The sequence below is a fragment of the Uranotaenia lowii genome, chromosome 2 (genome assembly GCF_029784155.1).
Source record: "Uranotaenia lowii strain MFRU-FL chromosome 2, ASM2978415v1, whole genome shotgun sequence".
Lineage (NCBI taxonomy): Eukaryota > Metazoa > Arthropoda > Insecta > Diptera > Culicidae > Uranotaenia > Uranotaenia lowii.
The window spans coordinates 434485812-434512304 of NC_073692.1; the positions used below are offsets into that span (position 1 = coordinate 434485812).

Consider the following 26493-nt stretch of genomic DNA (forward strand, 5'->3'; position numbering starts at 1 on the left):
AACAATGAAGAATTTTCGAGGAGCAAAATGCCTAAAAGGAGCAAATTTGTGCAAAATTATTTTCACCATGTCTTTTTGTATCGTAAATATCTCAAACACACGTTAACTTAAAAATCTATCAAAAATAGACAAGAAAGTCCTTTCCATAACCAACATAACGCTACTAAAGTTTTGCATATCCGAGCTCTAACGTATCTATCACCGAAATAAAGTGCCCGGATACTTAATGGTAGCCTTATCATAGCATTATATGTACATACAAGAATCTGCAGAATATAAATCCAATTTAATAAAAAATAAAATATTAGTTGTATTCGACAACACTGATGATAAATAAAATAATATCAATATTTATGGCAACGTTTGTTACCTTGACATCACTAAGCAAAACAAACAAAACAAAGTCAGTCTGATCTATTCTTGTGAGTGAAAGACTTGTCTGATACTGTATTTGTTTTCTCCACTCGTGGAGTGTTCCACCGAACCCGATAAAAACAAACACAAATTGTCGCCAGTGTATTGCTACCTCGCTCACTCACACGCTCTCTCGCAACACTGACAAAATTTTCGGGGCAACACCGCCCGATGGCAGCGCAACACCAGGTCAAAACCAGTGCAACACTGTCCGAATAAACAAACAGTTTGACAGCACCTAGTGGTGCACCAGTGCAACACTAGTGCAACACTCGGCATAAACAAATACAGTATGAGTGAATCCCCGAACTGAGATTCACAATAATCACCAAAAAGCAATCTTCGAAACAAATCTTTAAGAATCCTGATTTCAGTAAGACCTCTACAGAATGGCAAACAAGGTTTTAAATGATCAATTTACAGTCAAGACTAGCCATTTCACTACAGCAAAACAATAATTATCGCTTGGGTTTCACAATTTTCTACGGCATTTTTTAACGTACACAAAAATCGTTCAATACAATAATCAGGATTTTTTAATAACAATTCACTTACGGTGAATTTTTCTAAGAAGTTCATATTATTTTATCAACATCAACGATTAAAAAGATCTGAAGTGGCATTAGGTTCCTTCATCCCCCATGGTTGTCAGCATCACAAAACATTCGTGAGCTCTTTCCAATTATTTCATTTGTTAATTTGTGAACATTATATTTCTTTATTCATCAATCCTATCTGTCAAGTAGGATTTCCCATCAAAACGATTAACTCTTCCGTATGAGTTCTCTGCACCTGAAAAGTTCATTTTGCTGTTCAGACTATCCCTATATGATTACATTGACTTGCCACGGTGTGCATTGTGGTACCACACTGATTCTCAATAACAACACTTGAAATAAGTATTGAATCCAGGTACTTATTTTGGCCTCTTGTGTTGGGTTTGATTATTAGTTGTACCTCGTGTATCAGCCAATGCAAGATGTGTGTAGTCACCCTATGCTATGCTATGCTATGCTATGCTATGCTAGAAGTTCATATAATTTTATCAAAAAATGCTCTGTTGTGTTGTGAGCCTACTTGGTTGAATGATTCAACTGAATCAAAGCAATCGAGAGATTCCTTTCAATTCAACCACGGTAAATGAAAAGTTCATTTATCGATATTTGGATAGCAACACTGAAGAAGGTAATAAGTTGCTATCGAAATACCGGTATATGAACTTTTCATTTACAGAGGTTGAATTAAAAGGAATCTTTCGATTGCTTTGATTCAGATCAAGAAATGAGTAGTAAGGAAGGTATCTTAGAAGAAAAGCGATTTGACATTTACTCCGAACTGCAGAAAGAAATATTTGAATCACCTTGATATTTAATGGCTTGCTAACTGGCCCGATAAACTTCGTTTTACTTTCAAATTAATAAATCGTTAAAAATGTTAAACTTTATCTGCACGTCTTTAATTTTTCCGAGCTTGTAAATAAATTTTTATGAAAATCCTGTAAAAATTGATCGTTTTGTGCCCCAATTCAAGTTCATTTTGTTTGGAGGCGCTCTTCTAGAAAAATTTAGATTCTTTAAACTTCTATACAAATCATCTCTAACCCGAAAAACCATCATCATATCCTACTTTTTGGTGCAACGGTCTTGTTTTTTTCTACTTCAGAAATTTCCTACAGGGAATTTCAGACATCATGTCAGTCGAGATAACATTTGAAAAAGATTTGTAAGCCAGCGTAGTAAAAAAAAATGACTTTCAATCTTTAGAAGAAAAAAAATCTTTAAAATGTATTAAAATGTGATCAATTCCAGCCGGATGGCATGCGTTATAATTGGAATGGTTTTTTCGTTGTTTATAATCTTTTTCTTATTTTCATTAAATTTTATCTGCATCCAAACTTTTCAATTTGTGTGGAAGGAATAATTTTCTTTATTAATATTGAAACTCTTCATATCTACCAAAAATAACTCAAATCCTATAAACAAAATCTTTAAACTTTATTCTACAAAATTGACAATACACTTTCGGTGATTCCCAGATACTAAATTTTTAACATTTGATTCCCATACCACCCCCCCCCCCCCCCCCTCCACACACTGGTTTCTTACAATAACAATCCTGAATTTTGGTGTTTCCCAGCTTAGTTGTCTTTGCAATACTTCATGTGGTATTATTCAATATAATCAAATATGTAGCTATTCAGATTTTAATAATTCCTAGACATAAAGTCTAGGAAATTTGAAATGTTTATTCTGGCAAGTCATTGGGTTTTTTTTTAAAGAATGTTGAGCTTGGGCATATCAAAATTTTTGCATCAAAGTATTTAACAGATTTAAAAGTAAATTAGTGTGGGTAATACAATTTTATAAGTAGCATGTATTTAACCGTCCGAATTTGATGCGAGACTTATCACACCAGAATAAAGTCTTTCAATGCTAAGCGTGGTCATAAATACCTGTTATTAATCCAGTAAAATGTTCATTCATCAAAGACAGAAATATGATTATCATATTCATGATAAAATTTTCTTAAGAAAGATGTTTCGAAACGGAAACTTTTATTCACAATTAACGATTACATTGTTTAACTATTATAATTTTAAAAAGTTGTGAAAGGTGCTGTTTCTTCTGAACTGGAAAACTTGTTTTAGTTCTGACTTTTTTTCAGGGAACTGCGAATGTTATCTCTAAGTACTCAATCAGAAACATCCGTCCTTCATCGGACATATCTGATATCTCTGCCTTCAAAAAAGTAGTTCGTGGGCTGAGAAAACGTCAACATTCAAGGCAGTTATTTTTGTGATGCTTACCATGAAATTATTTAACATCACACTGAAATTCAAAATGGCAAAATCACACTCGAAAAAATCTCAATCTAATGAGATTTTGCAACCTTGTATGTTGGTCTCTTGGTTATAGAATTTATGAATAATCAAATGGCTCTTACCAATCGAAATAGAAGAGATGTTCATCTTTTTGCATCTTTCGTCGCATGAAGACACACTCAAAGAAAGATATTTATTACCTCCTGTTTGCAACACATGGCGCTTTCTTCCATTTGTACTTTTCTTTTTGAAAATAAGCAAAAGATTAATCAACCTCCAGCAGCTCATCAATTGCATCAAATCCATTTACTCTCTTCATACATTCGTCTTCTTAGATCGTAGACGTGTCGCTCGCTCGCCCTAGCTCAAATACCTTGCGACAGTTCTGGCGATACCGCATGATGCACAATGAATGGCGCTCGAGACATTTGAAAAATGTTTCTCGGAATTCTTCCGAGCAAATCAAAAAATTCATCCCCCCATTCCCCAACTCATCCGACAGAACTGTAATACTAATGGCTACGCTAGCCGCCAGAAGATTCTCACCGCACCTGCAGGTCTCACTCTCACCACGTTTCGTAGCTTATTTCTCGATACACCACTTAACACCTTATGACTACCATTACCATCAATCGTGTATTTGCTGGCGACTACACCTACTTCCGCTTTGCTGCAGCATATTCTCCACAAGATGGCGCTTAGCAGCAGCAGCAGCAGAACTACTGGGTACTAACTGCATAGTGTCAAACGGTGACAGCGAATCACCGCACCGCACCGCATGCCACACCAGATCGAACGTCGGGGAATCGGGGACAGAGGCGTGGTTTTAGTTTTCCCTCATTAAGTACTCCTTTAAAATGCTACTCTTGAATGTTTTAAAGTCTTTGAAGAAGACTTTTATGGTGACGAATTGACAATAAAATGAGATTATTATAGCATGGACCTCAACCAAGAAACAAAATCCTATGGACGCCTCTGTCCGGCCAATCGTACTTTCCATCTTTCCAGTGCACTGGGCTCTTGGATTGGTCCCAAGTAAGTATATACACCAGCAAGCAACAAAACCGAACTCATGGCACACTGAGTGCCACTGGCAGCAATCATTTTTCATATCCATCTGCCGGTGACGTGTGTTGTGTATTGCTTTTGCACCTCAAAACAGCGCACTTCCTCCTTTCTTTTCCATAACCCCCCCCCCCCTCTCTTCAGATCCACACCAAGAAGAAAAGAAGAAAATCTTTGCCAACCACACACCAGGAAAACCGAGGAAAAGTGTTGAAAGAAGCTTTCCGTCCGATGATGCCGGCAAAAGATTTGTCCCACGTCTGGAGGATTTTGCACTTTGCCGTTTTCCTTGCGATATGCACATTCATTTTTCTCACTTTGTTTGTCATGCTTCCGCTTTCGGGGATAAGCTGTCCGGTGCAGATCCGATCCGATCCGATCCCGAGCAAGTCCTAAAAAGCGGATGCAGTGGACGTTTGTGTGGAGAACACGGGACTCGGGCGGAAGATTATAATTCTGTAGAATGTTAATATTTTTCCTGTTCTAGTTTTTTTGACGCTACCTACTTAGATCGATAAAGTTTCGACAAAGTCAATGATAATGTGATGAAGTATGATATTTCGTTTGTTAAGAAAAGTAAGTATTTCATTATCATTGAGCATAAAGTAAAACCATTTTTGTTTAGTTCGCAACTAATTATTTACTTTCAGTTAGTTGGTAAAATGAAAGTTTTCAAATTGCTTTGCGTAATTTGTTTGAAACGACATTTTTTTTTTCTAATGGCGCATAATTTAAACTTTAACCTAGTTATTTTCATTCTCTTTTTGGGTAAAATCTCCATATAAAATGCAATTGTATTGAAAATCATTAATTATTTTTTCGTAAAATCCTCACATTGGAAAGTGAGGCTCACATGAGGAAAGCTCAAACAATTTTTCCTTTTTCCTTTACCTCCAATTCCTTTCAACTTCTCCAAGTAAGTTAGATCCCGTTGGCCAATTGGAAAAGTGGTGACATTCTAATAGTGTAACATCTAACTCCGTCCCACAGCACCGGAAGCACACCCGAAACATGATTTTGCTCTCTTCCCGGTAACTATTAAAGCATAATACACTCTCGAGAGGAAAACTTTCAACACCTACCTCGCCGCTACAACAGTTTTTCGTCCTCATCATCAACATCCCTTCCCGGAAGATTCCAACTTTCTTCCATTTGCCAAACTATTTGAATTATTTTGGTTTCGTGCCATCCCTTTCTTCCCTATCCAGCGAACGCTTTTCTTGGTGGTTGGTTTTAGAATAGTTTACGCAAAGGATGGCGATGATGGGGTAAACAGTTTTGGTATTCTGTAGAACTTAAGTCTTTCAATTACACAGCAGCTCTGGTCTGGTGCAGTGGGAATCTCGCTGCAGTTTTTCGGTTTAATTTTTCTAAATAAACCCGAAAATTTTTATTAAAAATTGTATAAAGCATAACATAATTGAAGTTCATTGAGCAAAATAGGTTTCGTAAAATTGTAATATCCATTCAGGTGAATTTCCACCCAAAAAGTTTTCGATAATTCTAGCGTCACACTAATTTCGGAGAAAACCAACGATGGCCATCAGCCCCCAAAATTGCCATTCCACAAAACCGCTCGAAAAGGGGTTAATTTACATTTGAACCTCAGTCGAAGCCACTCGACTCAGCTCAGAGCGACACACAGACACACAATCGTCGCACCAAACATTTGGCGCTCAATAATTAAAGTGCAATTAATAAGTTAACTTATCAAGTTGACATTACACGGAATGGATGGAAAATTGCTTTTCGGCGAATGAGCTGAATCGAATTACCTACCTTTGCTGCGGGATTCATGGCGGATCAATTTGCAATTGAAAATCGTTTAAATTTACACGCAAATGCTCTGCTGGTTAAGCTCATCACACATCGTAGTCAGCATCAGAGAAAGCGTCATTGGTTTTATCGTGTGGGTGTAATAATGAGCATCAACATATCAACAACTGCACACAGTCCAGTTGGCTTTGTCATTGGGACCAAAAGTGGAACTGGCTTAGGATTGAAAACAATTCTGTACTTTTCGTGTGTTATAATGGTTTATGTGTATACTTGATAAGAATTGTAAAAAAAAACTTTGAATGTTCTGATCACTGAAATTTGTACAAATTACATCGGGAGTTGCATTTTGAAGAAATATTATGAAAATAGTCTAAAAAATGTCCCTATTTTATATTAAAAGTCTATACAATTCCTTAACCTCACTCACCTGGTATTTGAAATTAATTTAAAATGCATAGAAAATCTAAGCAATATTTTCACGAAATATAGGGGGTACAAGCTTCATTAGTATTCATGTATTAAAATTGATTTCTGTCCCAATTTTATACTCCAAAACGTTTCATTTAAATGGATCGATCTTGCTAGGATATCTCTCAAGCAAATATTTCAAAGTTGTTAACTAAAAATCTTATACAGATTTCAAGTTTTAATTGATTTCAAGAGTTAGGACTAAGTACCGAGTGGAGTTATTAAGAAAAAAAATAATAAATTTTGTACACCAATAGCTATTTTTTCAAGGTTCAAATCCTGGAAAGTTACCAACAATAAATGACTGGTTCCCTTCTTCATTTTTATTTTTCCGCAAAATCACAGAGAACAAAATTAGGGTCAAAACTAAAATAAGTCGATATCGTGTGTTTGAATTTGAAATTCAATTTTAAATTTTATCTCAAATCCTTTATTTGATTTATAGACAAGCCTGAATATATCGAGTAGATCTGGAATAAACGATAATCAAAGTATGAAGCGATATTTCTCCTGTACGATCTATAGTGAAAGATACCTGGATACAACGTAGATAAACGAACTGCCTTTTCACCTCACAGGGGTGCCAGGTGTATTTTGAAAAACCGCTTTAAGGATTTTATATGCAAACTTATCTTCAACTTCCTATTATTAGTTTGGTTCAAATTTTCGTCTGGAATGAATCTGAAATCTATGAGGACTTCAAGATATATTTGAGACAGCAACCTAATCCAAAATGGCACTAGACTAAGTTTTCCATAAAGTATTCAGGCCGGGTCAATCCGAGCATTTTTACCCGAAAACTTGGCGAAATCCGTGCGTTAGAGTTCAAAATGAAACCCGGGCAATTCCGTCCAAAATCATGGTAAAATTTATAAAATTTTAAAAATTGAAACATTAGGATATTAAATTTTGTTTTTTCGAAGCACCTCAGTGGCATTGATATCTAATTAATTATACCAAAATAAGGCCAGAACAAATTTCAAATTCTTCTTTTGTCACTCGGAGTTGGAACATCGCGAGGAGGAGAAAATGAAAAATAAAGCGAAAAACAAATAAATTGATATAAATTGCAAGAAAGCTTGTATACAACAAAATTGAATACTGTATAATTGCACAAAATCTATAAATAATTCAAACTTTATTTATTCCCTTCAAACTTTATTTATTCCCCTTCGGGTTTTTTGTAAATTTCGAAGGAAGGGGGGGGGGGGGGGGGGTGAGAAGAAGAAATTGATATTTGTTCCAGCCTTGTATTTGCTGTTTGACGCAAAAAAAACTTTTTCAATTACTGGAGCTTATGGTTTCGATTTCGTTAATATTGTGAATAAATTCGCCAAACCTGGATTTCCTCATTTTTTGTTTTCTTTGAAAATCCGGGCAAAAAGAACCAGGTTTTCAGTAATGCTACACTAGAATCCACATTATTAGAAAAATTCATAATCCTACAGCAAAATGTTATGTAAATCAAGCAGTGGCCTAGGGTTCCAAAGAAAATAAAAAAATACATCAAATTGGCATCCCTGGTTATGTGTTGAATTTTTCACGTGGTCGAAAAATGTTCTTTACATAACAATTTGCCTTTTTGCACGCTTAAATTTGCTCACTTATTTTAATTTATCCACTATTTTTACATTTTACTCGTATAAAAAAGTGGGGGAGGTAGTAATTTGGCTACGACCGCTAAACGTAAAATTACGCAATTGTTTTTTGTCAATGTATAGAATAACAGAGCTTATAGTGCATTTTTGAAATGACCAACATATGAGTGTCAAAATGGCAATATGACGTGACAAATTTCAATCATTTAACAGAATTTAACCATGTGACATAAACCTATCGCCAGAAATAATCTGAGCATGCAGTACATGTGACATAATCGGATCATGCAACATAATCAGATCATGTAACATAATTCGACCAGGTGACCTAATTCAACTATGCAATAAAATCGACCATCTGAGATAATCCGACCATGCAACATAATCGACCATGTGGCACAATCTGATTATGCAATATAATCAACCATGTGACAATATCCGATCATGCAGTTAAATCGAAGATGTGACATTATCTTATCATGCAACATTTTCGACCATGCAACATATTTTGACCATGTGACAAAATCCGACCATGCTACATAACTCGATCATGCAACATAATCCGACCATGTGACAAAATCCAACCATTCAACATAATCGAATCATGCAACATTATCGGACCATGTGACATAATCCGATCCTGTGACATAATCGACCATGCAACAAATATGTGACATAATCCGACCATGTGACATAATCGGACCATGTGACATAATCGGATCATGCAAGATAACCAGACCATGTGACATAACCCGATTATGTAACAAAATCGGACCATGTGACATAATCCAACCATGCAACATTATCGACCATGTGAAATAATCCGACCATGAACATAATCGACCATGTGACATAATTCATCATGCAACAAAATCGACCATGTGACATAATCGAATCATGCAACATAATCCGACCATGCAACATAATCGGACCATGCAACATAATCGGACCATGTGACAGAATCTGATCATGCAACATAATCCGACCATGCGACAAAATCGGACCATTTGATATAATCTGATCATTCAGCAAAATCGGACCATGTAACATAATCCGACCATGCAACATTATCTGACCATGTGACAAAATCTAACCATGCAACATAATCGGATCATGCAACATAATCAGACCATGTGACATAATTGCCCATGCAACAGAAATAGACCATGTGACATAATCCGACCATGCAACATAATCCGACCATGTGACGAAATCCAACCATGCAACATAATGGGACCATGTGACATAATCGACCATGTGACATAATCCGACCATGCAACATAATCGGACCATGTGACATAATCCGACCATGTGACAAAATTAAACTATGCAACAGAATCAGACCATGTGACATAATCGCCCATGCAACATTATCGACCATGTGACATAAATCGATCATGCAAAATAATCGGACCATGTGACATAATCCGATCATGCAACATAATCCGACCATGAGACATAATCCGATCATGCAACATCATCGAACTATGTGACATAATCGATCATGCAACATAAAAGGACCCTGTGCCATAATCCGACCATGCAACATTATCGATCATGTGACATAAATCGATCATGCAACATAATCGAATCATGCAACACTATCGGACCATGTGACATAATCCGATCATGCAACATAATCCGACCATGAGACATAATCCGATCATGCAACATAAATAGCCCCTGTGACAAAATCTGATCATGCAACATTATCAACCACGTGACATAAATCAATCATGCAACATAATCGAATCATGCAACATAATCCTACCATGCAACATAACCCGACCATGTAACAAAATCTATCTATGCAACATAATCGGACCATGTGACATAATTTGACCATGTAACATAATCCGACCATGCTACAAAATCCGACCATGTGACGAATTCTAACCATGCAACATAATCGTACCATGTGACATAATCGACCATGCAACATAATCGGACCATGTGACAAAATTAAACCATGCGACATAATCGGACCATGTGACATAATCGCTCATGCAACATTATCGACCATGTGACATAAATCGATCATGCAACATAATCGGACCATGTGACATAATCCGACCATGAGACATAATCCGATCATGCAACATAATCGGACTATGTGACATAATCGCCCATGCAACTTAAATGGACCCTGTGGCATAATCTGACCATGCAACATTATCGACCATGTGACATAAATCGATCATGCAACGTAATCGGACCATGTGACATAATCGCCCATGCAACATAAATGGACAATGTGACATAATCCGACCATGCAACATAATCCAACCATGCAGCATAATTGATCATGCAACATAATCAGACCATGTGACATAATCCGACCATGCAACATAATCGGACCATGTGACATAATCCGACCACGCAACATTATCGACCATGTGACATAAATCGATCACGCAACATAATCGGACCATGTGACACAATCCGACCATGCAATCTAAATCGACCATGTGACGAAATCTAACCATGCAACATAATCGGACTATGTGACATAATCGACCATGCAACATAATCCGACCATGCAACATAATCCGACCATGTGACGAAATCCAACCATCGACATGTGACCATGCAACGCCACTTGCGATGACCTGTAGGATCCCTGCCACTGCCACTGGAGTCCTCCGCCACTGAACGCCTCCGCCGCTGGCTGACTACGCTGGTGTGGTGGCCGTCATCGCTGCTCACCGTCATCGTTGCTCACTGGTCCACGGTTGCCACTGAACTACTGCAAATCGATATCTGAGTCGGATTACCACTGGTGGGGTCCACACTCAGATCGAAGCGCAGCAACGGTCTGTTCAGCTTGACGGCAAACAGAGAAAGAAACCGAGTCGACCGACGGGCCCTTTGTTTTATACCTTTCGTAGGTAGGGAAAAACAAAACCCATCAAAGCAGGCGTTGGTGATGACGTCATAATCCTTTAGATAGGATGTCTGTGAGATGGAAAGTTTTCGTGACGCGAGATCTGTTCGCAAATTTCAATTTGCCCCCCTATAGTGTTGCCGTAAGACGTAATTCTACGTCAAAAACTAGAGTTTGTTTTGATTAGGTCGTATGAACCATTATGAACAAAATTTAGTTCAAGTCTTCAAACTATTGTAAAAAATGTATTCTATGATTAACCAAAACATGGATTCATTTACCCATTAACTAACTTAAACAAAATGATTTTAATTTAATACGTTTAATGACTTTCTCTTTTATTAGGGCAATTTGTTTTAATGACCTTTTGCCTTGCGCTAATTTGCTGTGCATATAAAAGATCGCTGCACAACAGTTCTACTGATTGGTTGTTCGGTCCTTTTGCATTTTGGAAGAAAGTGCATGAAATTTTGTGAAAAATGTCAATAAATCAGATGGAAGTCGGTTATGAGAGTGTGTAAAGCTGGCTTAAAAGAACGAGTGGCTTAAAATTTTGCTGGGTAAGTAAGATAGGTGCTAATTTTTACTAGCCAATAATTCAGATTTTTTTTACTTTAGCCACTGATGAACTGATGTACAAGCTAAGACTTGAAAAGTGTGTAAAGTTCCGATGACCGTTTTTAATCAATTTTATGTCTTTTGGTTGAGCCACCAGATGTCTCCAAGGACACCAGAGAGAACTGTCAAGAAGAAAATGAATTATCAAGAATCAATTATAAATAGGTCGTTTCAAGCAAATTGATGTTGACCATTACACATTTATGAATTGCGTTATCAAAATATTACGCTTAAAGCTGTTTTCCGAATTGCTTCAAACGAGCATGAAGCACTTAATACAAACAGATATGATGCAGGAAAATGCCCGCTCAGAGTAGCCTGGCATCTGTATTTCTTTGTTGGATTGTTATTTTAAACTCAACTGAATAAAAACTGGTTCGTCTGTCTTGTTCGAAGTTGATGGTTAGTCTCTTTAGTTAAAAAAATTAAGGTAAAATAAATCAGATGAATTTACCTTGTTGTGAATATATTGAAAATGTCAATTGTTCTACGATGTCAGTTTATTGATTTTTGAGATCATATATAACTGCGCTCTTCCAAGAATCAGGTACTTTTAAAGTTGATTCAGCTTGTTTAAATGATAGCATTTAAAATTTTGCATACGTTTCTGGAATTTTATAATTCAAGCTTGTACATCTGTCATTTCGTCAGGCTCTCTAGTGACAACATTATGATGATGCTAATTTTCTCAACTGAAATTTATTCGAAACTCATATAATTATAAAGAGCAATTCATCTAATTGTATTTAAATTTATTTATTAATGAGTTCAAATACCATTTCACCCTCTCTAAAAATTCTTACTTTCAAAAATGCTATCTAGATACAGTGCCATCTATTGTGCCGTTCAAAAGTTACAAATCAAGCAATAGATGTTTTTCGTCACTTTTTAACGACTTCTTCAAAATAGAACACTGGAAATTTTACACAAGTTTCTGAATATTTTTTGTTCGAGCTTGTACATCTGTTCATCTGTGCTTTAACAGATACTACTTGAACAATTTGGTAGCCCTGGACATGTTTACGCTGTATTTGCTGGATCAACCGAGACACAGGTGGCAGCTAATAGCTATGACCACACCGACGCTCTAGACGTTTGTTCGGAATTACTCCTTGTTCAGTGTTACCCCACGCAACTCTGCCTAAACATGAGATAAAAGTATTAAAATAGTCTTAAATACGTGTTTAAAGCATCTTTATCTTTTATTTCAGCGAATAGAAATTATATGATCTTTTTCCGAATAATCATGTCACACAAATAATAAATATTAAAAGCATGACGTTTCTACTACACTTTCATAATGCACTATTTGAATGCAACCAAGCATCAGTGATGTTTGCTTCATTCTCGTCATTTACTTCGCTTGCATTATCCGTAGAAGTATTTTCCCAGCGCTCACTGAAGTCGCATTCAAAGACGTGTTTCATGTAAGGATCCATGAAAGCGTCCACTATTCTATGGGCACCTGGAGATCCACAGTCACCAATATTGTTGCGCAGACATTCTCGTTCAATTTCGTGCTTATGGCATTCATTGCCAGAAACTGCTTTTGAACTGGAAACACTGCAGTTATCGTATACACTCCACACTGTTTTGACGCATGGCACGAAATTCGGTTTTAAAATTTCTAAAATATTGATGAAAAATCAGCATGGTATTTTTATGTATATTTTTTTCGAGTATTATATTACCATCAATTATGGGTTCATCACCACAGACAAGATTGTACAAACTGTCTACCATTTCGTTCATTGCTCGTTTAGCTATTTCAGCTTCATCTCCGACGAAGCACATTGACAATCCCTCAATAATGCCATCCAAACATACACGACTTGAATTCAATGCTGGGCAGAGTCTAAATAAAATAGAAATTTAATTGCAGTAGATAATGTCAGGTCAATAAGAACATTGAAGTTTCACGTACGGTTCCATCAGTTCGCTCACGGGGGTGTCGGAATCCAATGACATTTCAGCTGAATTGAACTTTTTCTCCAAGCACGGGGTGAGATCCTCGAGCGAGGCATGATATTTCCGATAGCCGGCGTCGGAACCGGACGCCTGGATGCAAAATTGTTGAACTACTTTATTATATTTTTAGATGGTCACCCATTCTCCGATTTTCTCCTCATCAATTGCAATGGGGTTGGCTGAGGTCACTTTTTAAACATGGAAAACACTACAAGAAGTATTAATACAATAACGGTAACTAAGGTAACTTACAGCCCAAGACAAAAACAAATAAGAAAACAATCTTTGATGTGATCATTTCCGAAACAACTTTTCACTAGATACTTTGAATAAGTTTCACTTTTCACAACTGCTTACTAAAGACTGTGCAAGGGAATAAGGCGAAAGCGTTTTATAACAATCTAACATTAAAAAAAACATGTTTTATATTTATTGTTTATAACGAAATGTTCGGAGTAAATTTTGCAAGAATGCAGATGAGCGAAATTTCGTATTAATCAAGCTTTTCTCGATTATTCTGATTCTGATCGTTATCAGTTGATATGATGTGTTGTTACATTTTATTCCATTGCCGATCGTTAACTTCTCTCAATAGTTGGTTGTAACAAATTTAAAACCAAGGTTCTATATTCAAGTTTCCTTTGAGATTGAAATGAAGAACAATTTCAATCATTTTGTGTGGAGTTCGGCAACCTGCGACTGGCAAGCGGCAACATCTTTTTCATTCTGAACTAAATGACAAAAATGACAAAAATGACAAAAATGACAAAAATGACAAAAATGACAAAAATGACAAAAATGACAAAAATGACAAAAATGACAAAAATGACAAAAATGACAAAAATGACAAAAATGACAAAAATGACAAAAATGACAAAAATGACAAAAATGACAAAAATGACAAAAATGACAAAAATGACAAAAATGACAAAAATGACAAAAATGACAAAAATGACAAAAATGACAAAAATGACAAAAATGACAAAAATGACAAAAATGACAAAAATGACAAAAATGACAAAAATGACAAAAATGACAAAAATGACAAAAATGACAAAAATGACAAAAATGACAAAAATGACAAAAATGACAAAAATGACAAAAATGACAAAAATGACAAAAATGACAAAAATGACAAAAATGACAAAAATGACAAAAATGACAAAAATGACAAAAATGACAAAAATGACAAAAATGACAAAAATGACAAAAATTACAAAAATTACAAAAATGACAAAAATGACAAAAATGACAAAAATGACAAAAATGACAAAAATGACAAAAATGACAAAAATTACAAAAATTACAAAAATGACAAAAATGACAAAAATGACAAAAATGACAAAAATGACAAAAATGACAAAAATGACAAAAATGACAAAAATGACAAAAATGACAAAAATGACAAAAATGACAAAAATGACAAAAATGACAAAAATGACAAAAATGACAAAAATGACAGAAAATGACAAAAATGACAAAAATGACAAAAATGACAAAAATGACAAAAATGACAAAAATGACAAAAATGACAAAAATGACAAAAATGACAAAAATGACAAAAATGACAAAAATGACAAAAATGACAAAAATGACAAAAATGACAAAAATGACAAAAATGACAAAAATGACAAAAATGACAAAAATGACAAAAATGACAAAAATGACAAAAATGACAAAAATGACAAAAATGGCAGTACATCAAGGATCAACGGAAGGAATCCGGCTTACCATCACACATGTTCCTGGAAGATACGTCGGCGAATTCGGACCGTGAAATCTGTGATGTCTTTGCACAGAAATTCCGTAGTATTTTCGACTCTGGCTCAATATCCTCGGAGCAGTTAAATAGTGCAACAAGCAACGTCCCTCATTTGAGCACTTCATTTGATAATTTTGCAGTCGACGAAGATACCATCTTGAAGGCTTCCGTGAAGCTGAAACATAGCTATTCTGCAGGACCGGACGGTATACCAGCCACTTTTTTGAAGCGCTGCATATGCTAACACCTATAAAACGAATCTTCCAAGCATCGCTCAACACGTCTACGTTCCCCTTTATATGGAAAGAAGCCTACATGTTTCCGGTCTACAAGAAAGGCGACAGGAGGGATGTCAACAACTACCGCGGTATTTCTGCCTTATGCGCTATTGCCAAGTTATTTGAGCTGGTTGTTTTAGACCCTATCTTCTCGTACTGCAAACCATATTTTTCTAATGATCAACATGGCTTTATGCCTAAGCGCTCTACGACCACAAACCTGCTGGCGTTTACGTCTAAGGTGCAAGACAGTTTTGCTTCAGGATTCCAAACAGACGTCATCTACACCGACCTGTCAGCCGCGTTCGACAAAGTGAACCATGAAATTGCTATCGCCAAACTCGATCGCATTGGTTTTTGTGGGTCTCTACTGGAATGGTTTCGCAGCTACCTGGTAGGTCGGAAACTTACTGTCCGAACGGGAGAATCCTTCTCCAACCAGTTTTTCGCCACCTCTGGAGTGCCTCAAGGGAGCCATTTAGGACCAATACTGTTCTTGATTTATTTCAATGACGTGCTGTTACTCCTCGATGGACCAAAATTAGCTTACGCAGACGAATGGTACGAAATTTGGTTTTAAAATTTCTAAAATATTGATAACAAAACAGCATTGTATTTTTATAGTTTGTTTTTTCGAGAATTATATTACCATCAATTATGGGTTCATCACCACAGACAAGATTGTACAAACTGTCTACCATTTCGTTCATTGCTCGTTTAGCTATTTCAGCTTCATCTCCGACAAAGCACATTGACAATCCCTCAATAATGCCATCCAAACATACACGACTTGAATTCAATGCTGGGCAGAGTCTAAATAAAATAGAAATTTAATTGCAGTAGATAATGTCAGGTCAATAAGAACATTGAAGTTTCACGTACGGTTCCATCAGTTCGCTCACGGGGGTGTCGGAATCCAATGACATTTCAGCTGAATTGAACTTTTTCTCCAAGCACGGGGTGAGATCCTCGAGCGAGGCATGATATTTCCGATAGCCGGCGTCGGAACCGGACGCCTGGATGCAAAATTGTTGAACTACTTTATTATATTTTTAGATGGTCACCCATTCTCCGATTTTCTCCTCATCAATTGCAATGGGGTTGGCTGAGGTCACTTTTTAAACATGGAAAACACTACAAGAAGTATTAATACAATAACGGTAACTAAGGTAACTTACAGCCCAAGACAAAAACAAATAAGGAAAACAATCTTTGATGTGATCATTTCCGAAACAACTTGTCACTAGATACTTTTGAATAAGTTTCACTTTTCACAACTGCTTACTAAAGACTGTGCAAGGAATAAGGCGAAAGCGTTTTATAACAATCTAACATTAAAAAAAACATGTTTTATATTTATTGTTTATAACGAAATGTTCGGAGTAAATTTTGCAAGAATGCAGATGAGCGAAATTTCGTATTAATCAAGCTTTTCTCGATTATTCTGATTCTGATCGTTATCAGTTGATATGATGTGTTGTTACATTTTATTCCATTGCCGATCGTTAACTTCTCTCAATAGTTGGTTGTAACAAATTTAAAACCAAGGTTCTATATTCAAGTTTCCTTTGAGATTGAAATGAAGAACAATTTCAATCATTTTGTGTGGAGTTCGGCAACCTGCGACTGGCAAGCGGCAACATCTTTTTCATTCTGAACTAAATGACAAAAATGACAAAAATGACAAAAATGACAAAAATGACAAAAATGACAAAAATGACAAAAATGACAAAAATGACAAAAATGACAAAAATGACAAAAATGACAAAAATGACAAAATGACAAATGACAAAAATGACAAAAATGACAAAAATGACAAAAATGACAAAAATGACAAAAAATGACAAAATGACAAAAATGACAAAAATGACAAAAATGACAAAAATGACAAAAATGACAAAAATGACAAAAATGACAAAAATGACAAAAATGACAAAAATGACAAAAATGACAAAAATGACAAAAATGACAAAAATGACAAAAATGACAAAAATGACAAAATGACAAAAATGACAAAAATGACAAAAATGACAAAACAAATGACAAAAATGACAAAAATGACAAAAATGACAAAAATGACAAAACTGACAAAAATGACAAAAATGACAAAAATGACAAAAATGACAAAAATGGACAAAAATGACAAAAATGACAAAAATGACAAAAATGACAAAAATGACAAAAATGACAAAAATGACAAAAATGACAAAAATGACAAAAATGACAAAAATGACAAAAATGACAAAAATGACAAAAATGACAAAAATGACAAAAATGACAAAAATGACAAAATGACAAAAATGACAAAAATGACAAAAATGACAAAAAATGACAAAAATGACAAAAATGATAAAAATGACAAAAATGACAAAAATGACAAAATGACAAAAATGACAAAAATGACAAAAATGACAAAAATGACAAAAATGACAAAAATGACAAAAATGACAAAAATGACAAAAATGACAAAAATGACAAAATGACAAAATGACAAAAATGACAAAAATGACAAAAATGACAAAAATGACAAAATGACAAAAATGACAAAAATGACAAAAAATGACAAAAATGACAAAAATGACAAAAATGACAAAAATGACAAAAATGACAAAAATGACAAAAATGACAAAAATGACAAAATGACAAAAATGACAAAAATGACAAAAATGACAAAAATGACAAAAATGACAAAAATGACAAAAATGACAAAAATGACAAAATGACAAAAATGACAAAAATGACAAAAATGACAAAAATGACAAAAATGACAAAAATGACAAAAATGACAAAAATGACAAAAATGACAAAATGACAAAAATGACAAAAATGACAAAAATGACAAAAATGACAAAAATGACAAAAATGACAAAAATGACAAAATGACAAAAATGACAAAATGACAAAAATGACAAAAATGACAAAAATGACAAAAATGACAAAAATGACAAAAATGACAAAATGACAAAAATGACAAAAATGACAAAATGACAAAATGACAAAAATGACAAAATGACAAAAATGACAAAAATGACAAAAATGACAAAAATGACAAAAATGACAAAAATGACAAAAATGACAAAAATGACAAAATGACAAAAAATGACAAAAATGACAAAATGACAAAAAATGACAAAATGACAAAAATGACAAAAATGACAAAAATGACAAAAATGACAAAAATGACAAAATGACAAAAATGACAAAAATGACAAAAATGACAAAATGACAAAATGACAAAAATGACAAAAATGACAAAAATGACAAAAATGACAAAAATGACAAAATGACAAAAATGACAAAAATGACAAAAATGACAAAAATGACAAAAATGACAAAAATGACAAAAATGACAAAAATGACAAAAATGACAAAAAATGACAAAAATGACAAAAATGACAAAAATGACAAAAATGACAAAAATGACAAAAATGACAAAAATGACAAAAATGACAAAAATGACAAAAATGACAAAAATGACAAAAATGACAAAAATGGCAGTACATCAAGGATCAACGGAAGGAATCCGGCTTACCATCACACATGTTCCTGGAAGATACGTCGGCGAATTCGGACCGTGAAATCTGTGATGTCTTTGTACAGAAATTCCGTAGTATTTTCGACTCTGGCTCAATATCCTCGGAGCAGTTAAATAGTGCAACAAGCAACGTCCCTCATTTGAGCACTTCATTTGATAATTTTGCAGTCGACGAAGATACCATCTTGAAGGCTTCCGTGAAGCTGAAACATAGCTATTCTGCAGGACCGGACGGTATACCAGCCACTTTTTTGAAGCGCTGCATATGCTAACACCTATAAAACGAATCTTCCAAGCATCGCTCAACACGTCTACGTTCCCCTTTATATGGAAAGAAGCCTACATGTTTCCGGTCTACAAGAAAGGCGACAGGAGGGATGTCAACAACTACCGCGGTATTTCTGCCTTATGCGCTATTGCCAAGTTATTTGAGCTGGTTGTTTTAGACCCTATCTTCTCGTACTGCAAACCATATTTTTCTAATGATCAACATGGCTTTATGCCTAAGCGCTCTACGACCACAAACCTGCTGGCGTTTACGTCTAAGGTGCAAGACAGTTTTGCTTCAGGATTCCAAACAGACGTCATCTACACCGACCTGTCAGCCGCGTTCGACAAAGTGAACCATGAAATTGCTATCGCCAAACTCGATCGCATTGGTTTTTGTGGGTCTCTACTGGAATGGTTTCGCAGCTACCTGGTAGGTCGGAAACTTACTGTCCGAACGGGAGAATCCTTCTCCAACCAGTTTTTCGCCACCTCTGGAGTGCCTCAAGGGAGCCATTTAGGACCAATACTGTTCTTGATTTATTTCAATGACGTGCTGTTACTCCTCGATGGACCAAAATTAGCTTACGCAGACGACCTGAAGTTGTTTCATCCCATCTCCGGCCCTGACGATGCCAAGTTCCTGCAGGACCAGTTCAACCTCTTCGCCTCCTGGTGCGATGTCAATTGCCTTTGAATCGTAGTAAATGCGCAGCAATTTCTTTTTCCCGTAAGCGGCTTCCATCAAATGCAGCGTATTTTCTCGGCGGCGAGGCTATTGCTCGAGTTGAGCACGTGAAAGATCTTGGTGTCATTCTTGACAGACGGATGGATTTCAAGATTCACACCAATTACATCGTCGATAAAGCTTCTAGAAGCCTAGGTCTATTGTTTCGCATGGCGAAAGACTTCAAAGATATTTACTGCTTGAAGAGTCTTTATTGCAGTTTGGTTCGTTCGATCCTCGAATACGCCTCTGCTATCTGGTGCCCTTATTACCAAAACGGCTCTGAGCGTATTGAGGCTATCCAACGGCGCTTTATGAGATTCGCCCTTCGTCACCTGAGCTGGCAAGACCCGTTCCGACTTCCCAGCTACGAGAGCCGCTGTCGTTTAATCGACATCGACACGCTGCAAGCCCGCTGGACCGCCGCACGAGCCTCTGTCGTGGCTGATTTGCTTACATCCAGAACTGATTGTCCCGCACTGTTGGAAGGTCTTCAACTCAACATACGACCACGTGGTTTGAGAAATCGTGATTTCCAGCTCTACGTCCCTCTTCGTTTGAATAATTATGGGGCTAACACAGCACTTATAGGTGTAATCAAGACATTCAACCGCTACTCCGAACATTTTGATTTTGACGTTTCGAGGGATGCATTCCGAAGAAAAATCCTTAAAGCTTTAAGTTTTATGTAGACCATTGTATTTGTAGTGTCTTTAATTTTAATTTTTAATTTTATCATTAGGATCAATATGTGATCTGTTGATGTACAATAAATAAATAAATAAGATGGCGGGCGGCGCTTTCAGTTCGCAATGACAAAAATGACAAAAATGACAAAATTGACAAAAATGACAAACAAATGACAAAAATGATTGAAATAAAAATGTCACTGCATCAACTTTTGATATTATTCTAATCTATTAACCAAGTTTGCAAACTGTGCAAAATTTCTATCAATTGGACGTTTCGGCGCAGCTTCACGTCGAAAAAGGTAAGGTTACCGACCACTGTTTTTGGGATCTTCTCAAAGATAAGAGATTCCAAGAATGTTTTGTTTTGTGTTTCATGAATTGAAAATTGGTCATGAGGTTTATACGATGACACTATCGCAATTTGTTTTCTAAAGAAACCCAAATTAATTGAAATAAAACACAGAACCTGTTGGACGAGAATTGGAAAATTAATTTTCTCACTAATTGTGAATTGAACTGGAAGGTTTCTGCTGATCAACAAAATAATACATATAAACTTCGGGGAAAACGCGTCGACACTTAATTTAAAGATACTTTATTCCGATAGTAATCATGCAATTATGAAGTCATGAATTTCGAGAGAGAAAAAATTCAGGTCATAAAGCCTTGTAGCAGTTGCAGTTTTTGGCTCATGTAGGATGCAGTCAAAAGGTAGATTGGAAGCGCACAGGTGAACGTGTATGAGGGGCGAAAGGGTCAAATGTTCCGGTTGTTTGTGGGGCTGGCCGAATCCCAACGATGATGTTCATTTTCCAGCAACCACAGAACACGTACACTGGTTGGAGGCTGCTTTTTATCCCCCCGGGGCGAGGGAAAAGGCTGGTTTTTGGCTGTTAGGGTGGTTCAAGTGATTGTCCTTTTAATCGAGCTCCAACGTGATCTACCACATTGAACCACCCTATTGTGTGTCCTATCGATGATTACACGCACCCACAGTCAGTGTGTGCAGTGTGTCATAGCGATAAATTAATTGATATTTTGGTTGAACTCACCCGGTTTTGTGTGTGTGTGTCCACTGTATTGAATGTATGTAACTATGTGGGAGCATATCGCTCTTGGCAGCCTCAGCATCCGAGCAGAGAAGGCTGCATTCGGCGATGACCCAAATCATATTATCGAGGCTGGGGGTTGAAAGACCTCATTATTATTATCGTTATATCGTACCAGCTTCTCAATTGCAACTGGAGCGTGCGATTTTGGTTTGCCTGCAAATTTGGTTTGGGCTCAATTTCGATTGCATTTCACATGCTAATGACAGTGAAAATTAAGAGAAGATCATCAGGGTGCGTTCATGAAACAACCGCCGTAGTCGAGCAGTGGTTTTATTGAGCTAGGTAATATAACATTTTTGGCAAAAGTTGAACAAAAACCTACATTTTTTGGTTGTTTGTCGACGAACCGTTCCTAAAATAGCCATTATTCGAGAACCTTAGTAATAAAAAGCAACGTTCCCTCTAAAATAACAAGAAAATAAGAACTCAACTTGTAGCTTCCAATCATTAGTTCTCAAAACTAATACGCCATCAAGCAAAGGTTCAAACATTCCATCACGTTGACGGTGTAATAAAAGTCAAAATGCCGTTTACCGACACTTATGTGTACTTCATTCACACATCGGAAACCATTGTCGCCTCATAAATAATTGCTCGGGAGGGGTTATCCACTTCCCCAAGTTCTTCATTCCACCGCTGCAAATTCCTTCTTACGCCGTGGAAACCTGGCTTAAGTGTGCAGTAAAATAACAACAAAACAGCAAACGACAACAGCCAGTAAACCATTAACCCGAACCGAACCGAAAGTGCATCATCTGCCGCAAGTCAAGCCAAGACACCCATAACATAAACGAATGAGCGCCATCATTGCATTGGAGGCAGGGCAAGGGGCAAGATGAGACAACCAAACAGCCAAACAACAAACAATAAAAACACATTCGATTGAATGGTTTTTGTTTGACTCTCTGGCAACACCGCGATGAGCAGGGGTAATAATGTTTTGGGATGCCATTCCCGGACTGGAGTGATGATGATCCCTGCCTGGTAGAGATCATCAACATTGCTCCACGTCCACGAAGTTGAGGAAAAATGCAACATTCTGTTTATTTTGTGATGTAGCATCGTAAATTTTTGAGGAGTAGGCTTTGATTTGAACGCAAAGTATCCGTTTCTCATGAAAAATCTTTAAGAATTAAAGAAATTTGAGAGTTTCAGGACAACAATGTAGAAATTTGACAAAAAAATAAGTATTGAAAAAGCTGGACAATAAATTTGTGATTGATTCCGCAAGATTGAACGTGAGCTCTGACGGGATTTCGTCATTCTTCGTTTGTTTATCCGTGTCGTTTTGTTTTAAGCTAAGATAACTTTGATGACCGGGGTAACATTGATAAACATGGAAGCTTTTCAGAAAATCATCAAACACTCAATCAACAATAAATATCTCAAAACTGTTTCAAAGTTCGAATAATTTATTTATGTACATCTTCATGTGATCTGATTTTTACCCATTCGAGAAGGCAGTTGAATTCGTAGTAGTAGTACTTCACTTTTTAATAACATTTGGTCTGGATTCGACCAGACCGAACTGAACGCCATCATCATTTTTTCGAGTCGCTTGAGTTTAAGGTAAAAATATTGTCAACTATAGACGAAATCTGTAAAAATTAACGACCAGAATACAAAGTTTTTAATCCAAGAAACACATCCCAATGAATTATTTCATTTTTTTGGTCTTGTATAAGAATAACATGAGTTTCCAAATCTGCAGATTCAAAATTTTATAATGGCGTTCAGTTCAATCTGGTCGAAGCCTGGCCATTTATGTCATCTCATTTCAGTGAAAACATATTTACAATATTTATTGCCTAAACTTAACGGATTTTACTGGTAGGGAAGTTTTTTCGAGCAAATGTTATCTCATAATAAAGATCGCAGTAGGCGGCGACCGTGACTGACGGGTGTATTTATTTTTTCTGCTGATTTTTACACCTGAAAAATTATTTTATTTGCTACTTGTGAACTGCTATTTGTGTCAAAAATTCGTACAGAAGTTGGATAATTTGAGTTTGCATCGCGTTTATTTTCGTTTCGTAGGTGATTTGAGGTCTGAGAGTCCAGTTCATTATAAAAATAGTGGACGATGTACATTGGTTGTTGAAATAGCTGGGGTCGGTGTTGGAGCTGGAAGAAAGTTTACAGCTACACTTGATACTTCTTCGAATCATTCTACAGGGTGTTCAATAAGTTCAAATACACTTTTTAACCAAATGGTGTGGTAAAGCCGTAGCATATACATCTAACATTTTTTAGAGTAATTTTGTGCTTTTATCAGACAAACTAATTTTCATCAAAAGGCTTATCAACGAGATGGAGCATAAAATTATTGCACATCACAAATAGATGAATACATTAAATATGTACTTGTGTAACTTTGTATTGAGTTTACATTGGTCATTATTGGATTTTTTTGGCCCATTTTGCATGGAGTGTTTATTTTTATAGGACATTTTACACAGAACAACAAAGGTTTTTTTGAAATACTGGCTCAAAATAAAAAGTGCTTTGCCCTTCAAATATCTTGTATCTGGTTAGTCATTTTAGGCACAATTTTCCCGATTGTTTGGATAATTAGCCGCTTTTGAGCCAACCCCTTTTCTGATACCTGAATTGCCAGATTTTTTTAAAATGCATTGTACGAAAAAAATCATATTTTCGGGAAACATAATGCCATTATAACACACCAAGTGGGAACCGAAGAAGATATGATTCAACAGAGTTCTGCCGCGTTACGGCTAAGTGTTTTGTTAATATTTGTGAAACTACTCTAGTAACGGAATCTAAAACAGTACGCTTTCACAAAAACAAGACACAACGACTATTTAATCCCTGAAGATGGTGTCATACGACACCGAAACGTCGGGAATGTAATAAAATTCGTGTCATAAAAAAGTTTGGACTGATTTGCCGTAAAAAAAATTAACATAAACTTTTTGTTTCTGTGTAGGTTGATTGGTTTATCAGTTATGAAAAGGCATACACCGTCTTAACCTTTCCGGCTTACAGATTGACTATGGATAACTTAAAATTAACATCTAAAACCCAATACCGAGATGGAAATTGAACCCATGATCAGGTGGTCCATGAAATTATCGTATCACCAAGCTAATCACTCGGCCACAGAGACGTAAAAGATTGATTTTACCCAAAACTGATCAATTTAAAAATTTCCACACGCCATATCATCGAGACTTAAAGCATGGATCACTACAAATCTGGACGCGTTAAAACGGGTCTATCTCGGAGCTATGTAAACGATAAAAAGAAATTTTATAATCATAATGTAGGGTTTTTATTGTTCTTGAAAGGAAAAATAAGAAAAAAAATATTTCGCTGTTTTTTTGATAAAATTTCGAACATTTCGTCTAGAACCACTCATCAAAGTTTGGACACCCTATTCACTGACCTTAGTGGCCATTTTGTTCCACAATCTCTTAATCTCTGTTGCTTTTCGAGTCGCCCTACCATGCTTCTTCATCTTCTGCTCGAAAATTGTCCAAAATTTTTCGATAGGGCGGAATTGAGGGCAGTTGAGTGGGTTGATGTCCTTTTTTCCAGGCAAGTCCTTTGGCTACTAAATTCTGCTTCATTGTCCGGTTTGGTTGCATACTGGCCCGATAAGATCGTATTCCTTCGCGCAGACTAATCGTTCTGACGGTGTACCGGTCGGTATTGCATTTCTTAGCGATGTCGTAGTCCGACTACCCTGTGTTTGCCTTGATCGTTCTCAACACCTTCAAATGCAGTTTCTGATTCTTAGGTCCACTATAACGCTTGGTATGAACCTGCCGATCGATAGTATGCATCTCACGGAAACGTTTGAGAACGCTGCACACGGTTGATTTGAGCATTTTTAACGATTTCGCGATTTTTTCAACCTAACCACGTCGGCTTTTAACGTGAGTGTCCAAAATTATTTTCGTCTCGCGGCTTCCATCACGTGTAACTTTTTTGGAACAAAACGAATCGTAATGAAATTTTCAGCACTGATAGAGGAAACATTTCCAAACAAAGTACTATCAAAACATTCCAGATCCAACAACTAAGAGCGCAATGGTATAATAAACAGTGCGTCCAGATTCATGGTGATCCATGCTTTAGAAGTAATAGACGAAATCTGTGAAATGTTTTGAACTCAGGACGCCAAAATCTTATAAAATCAACTATTGAAAAATATAGGAACCAAAAATGATGTTCCCCTGTGAAATCGTTACAAACTTTTTGGGTTTAATCACAAATCACTGCAGATATTGTTTTTGTCGAGAAATCCGAATTTCGCTGAGTGATGTCGATAAGAAATCTATAATCGTTTACCCAGTCTTTATTATAAAACTATCCTTATTTCTGTCTATAACCAAGAACAAATATATTTCACTTCATCATACAATTTTAATTTTATTTTTAATTAGTTTTCACAAAAATCGCTTAAAGTTGTTCGAGTTGTAGCCCATTTCGAGTTGATTTTGTTTGAGCCTCCCTTCCATAAAAAGAGATAATCTGGAGTG

The 26493-nt window shown here is 36.1% G+C and overlaps 1 protein-coding gene across 2 annotated transcripts; it reads right to left on the reverse strand.

Moving 5' to 3' along the window:
• Positions 1-12939: 12939 nt before the first annotated feature.
• Positions 12940-13979, reverse strand: LOC129741419 (uncharacterized). Of its 2 annotated transcripts, XM_055733143.1 has the most exons (4): positions 13868-13979; positions 13572-13803; positions 13339-13502; positions 12940-13274 (listed from the first exon to the last, which is right to left on the reverse strand). In XM_055733143.1, exons 2-4 carry the CDS (start codon positions 13613-13615, stop codon positions 12943-12945), a joined length of 540 nt encoding a protein of 179 aa, XP_055589118.1. In that variant the 5' UTR covers positions 13616-13803; positions 13868-13979; the 3' UTR covers positions 12940-12942. The 2 variants fall into 2 exon arrangements, with proteins under 2 accessions (XP_055589118.1, XP_055589119.1); XM_055733144.1 differs by having other exon boundaries at positions 13572-13954.
• Positions 13980-26493: the final 12514 nt, after the last annotated feature.

Excerpts from the sequence above, each read along its gene's own strand:
- LOC129741419 (XM_055733143.1), bottom strand. The coding sequence starts at position 13,615 with ATGTCATTGGATTCCGACACCCCCGTGAGCGAACTGATGGAACC. Across the intron at positions 13,503-13,571 it reads GTGAGCGAACTGATGGAACC|ACTCTGCCCAGCATTGAATT; the intron begins GTACGTGAAACT and ends TATTTTATTTAG. Across the intron at positions 13,275-13,338 it reads TGATGAACCCATAATTGATG|AAATTTTAAAACCGAATTTC; the intron begins GTAATATAATAC and ends TCAATATTTTAG.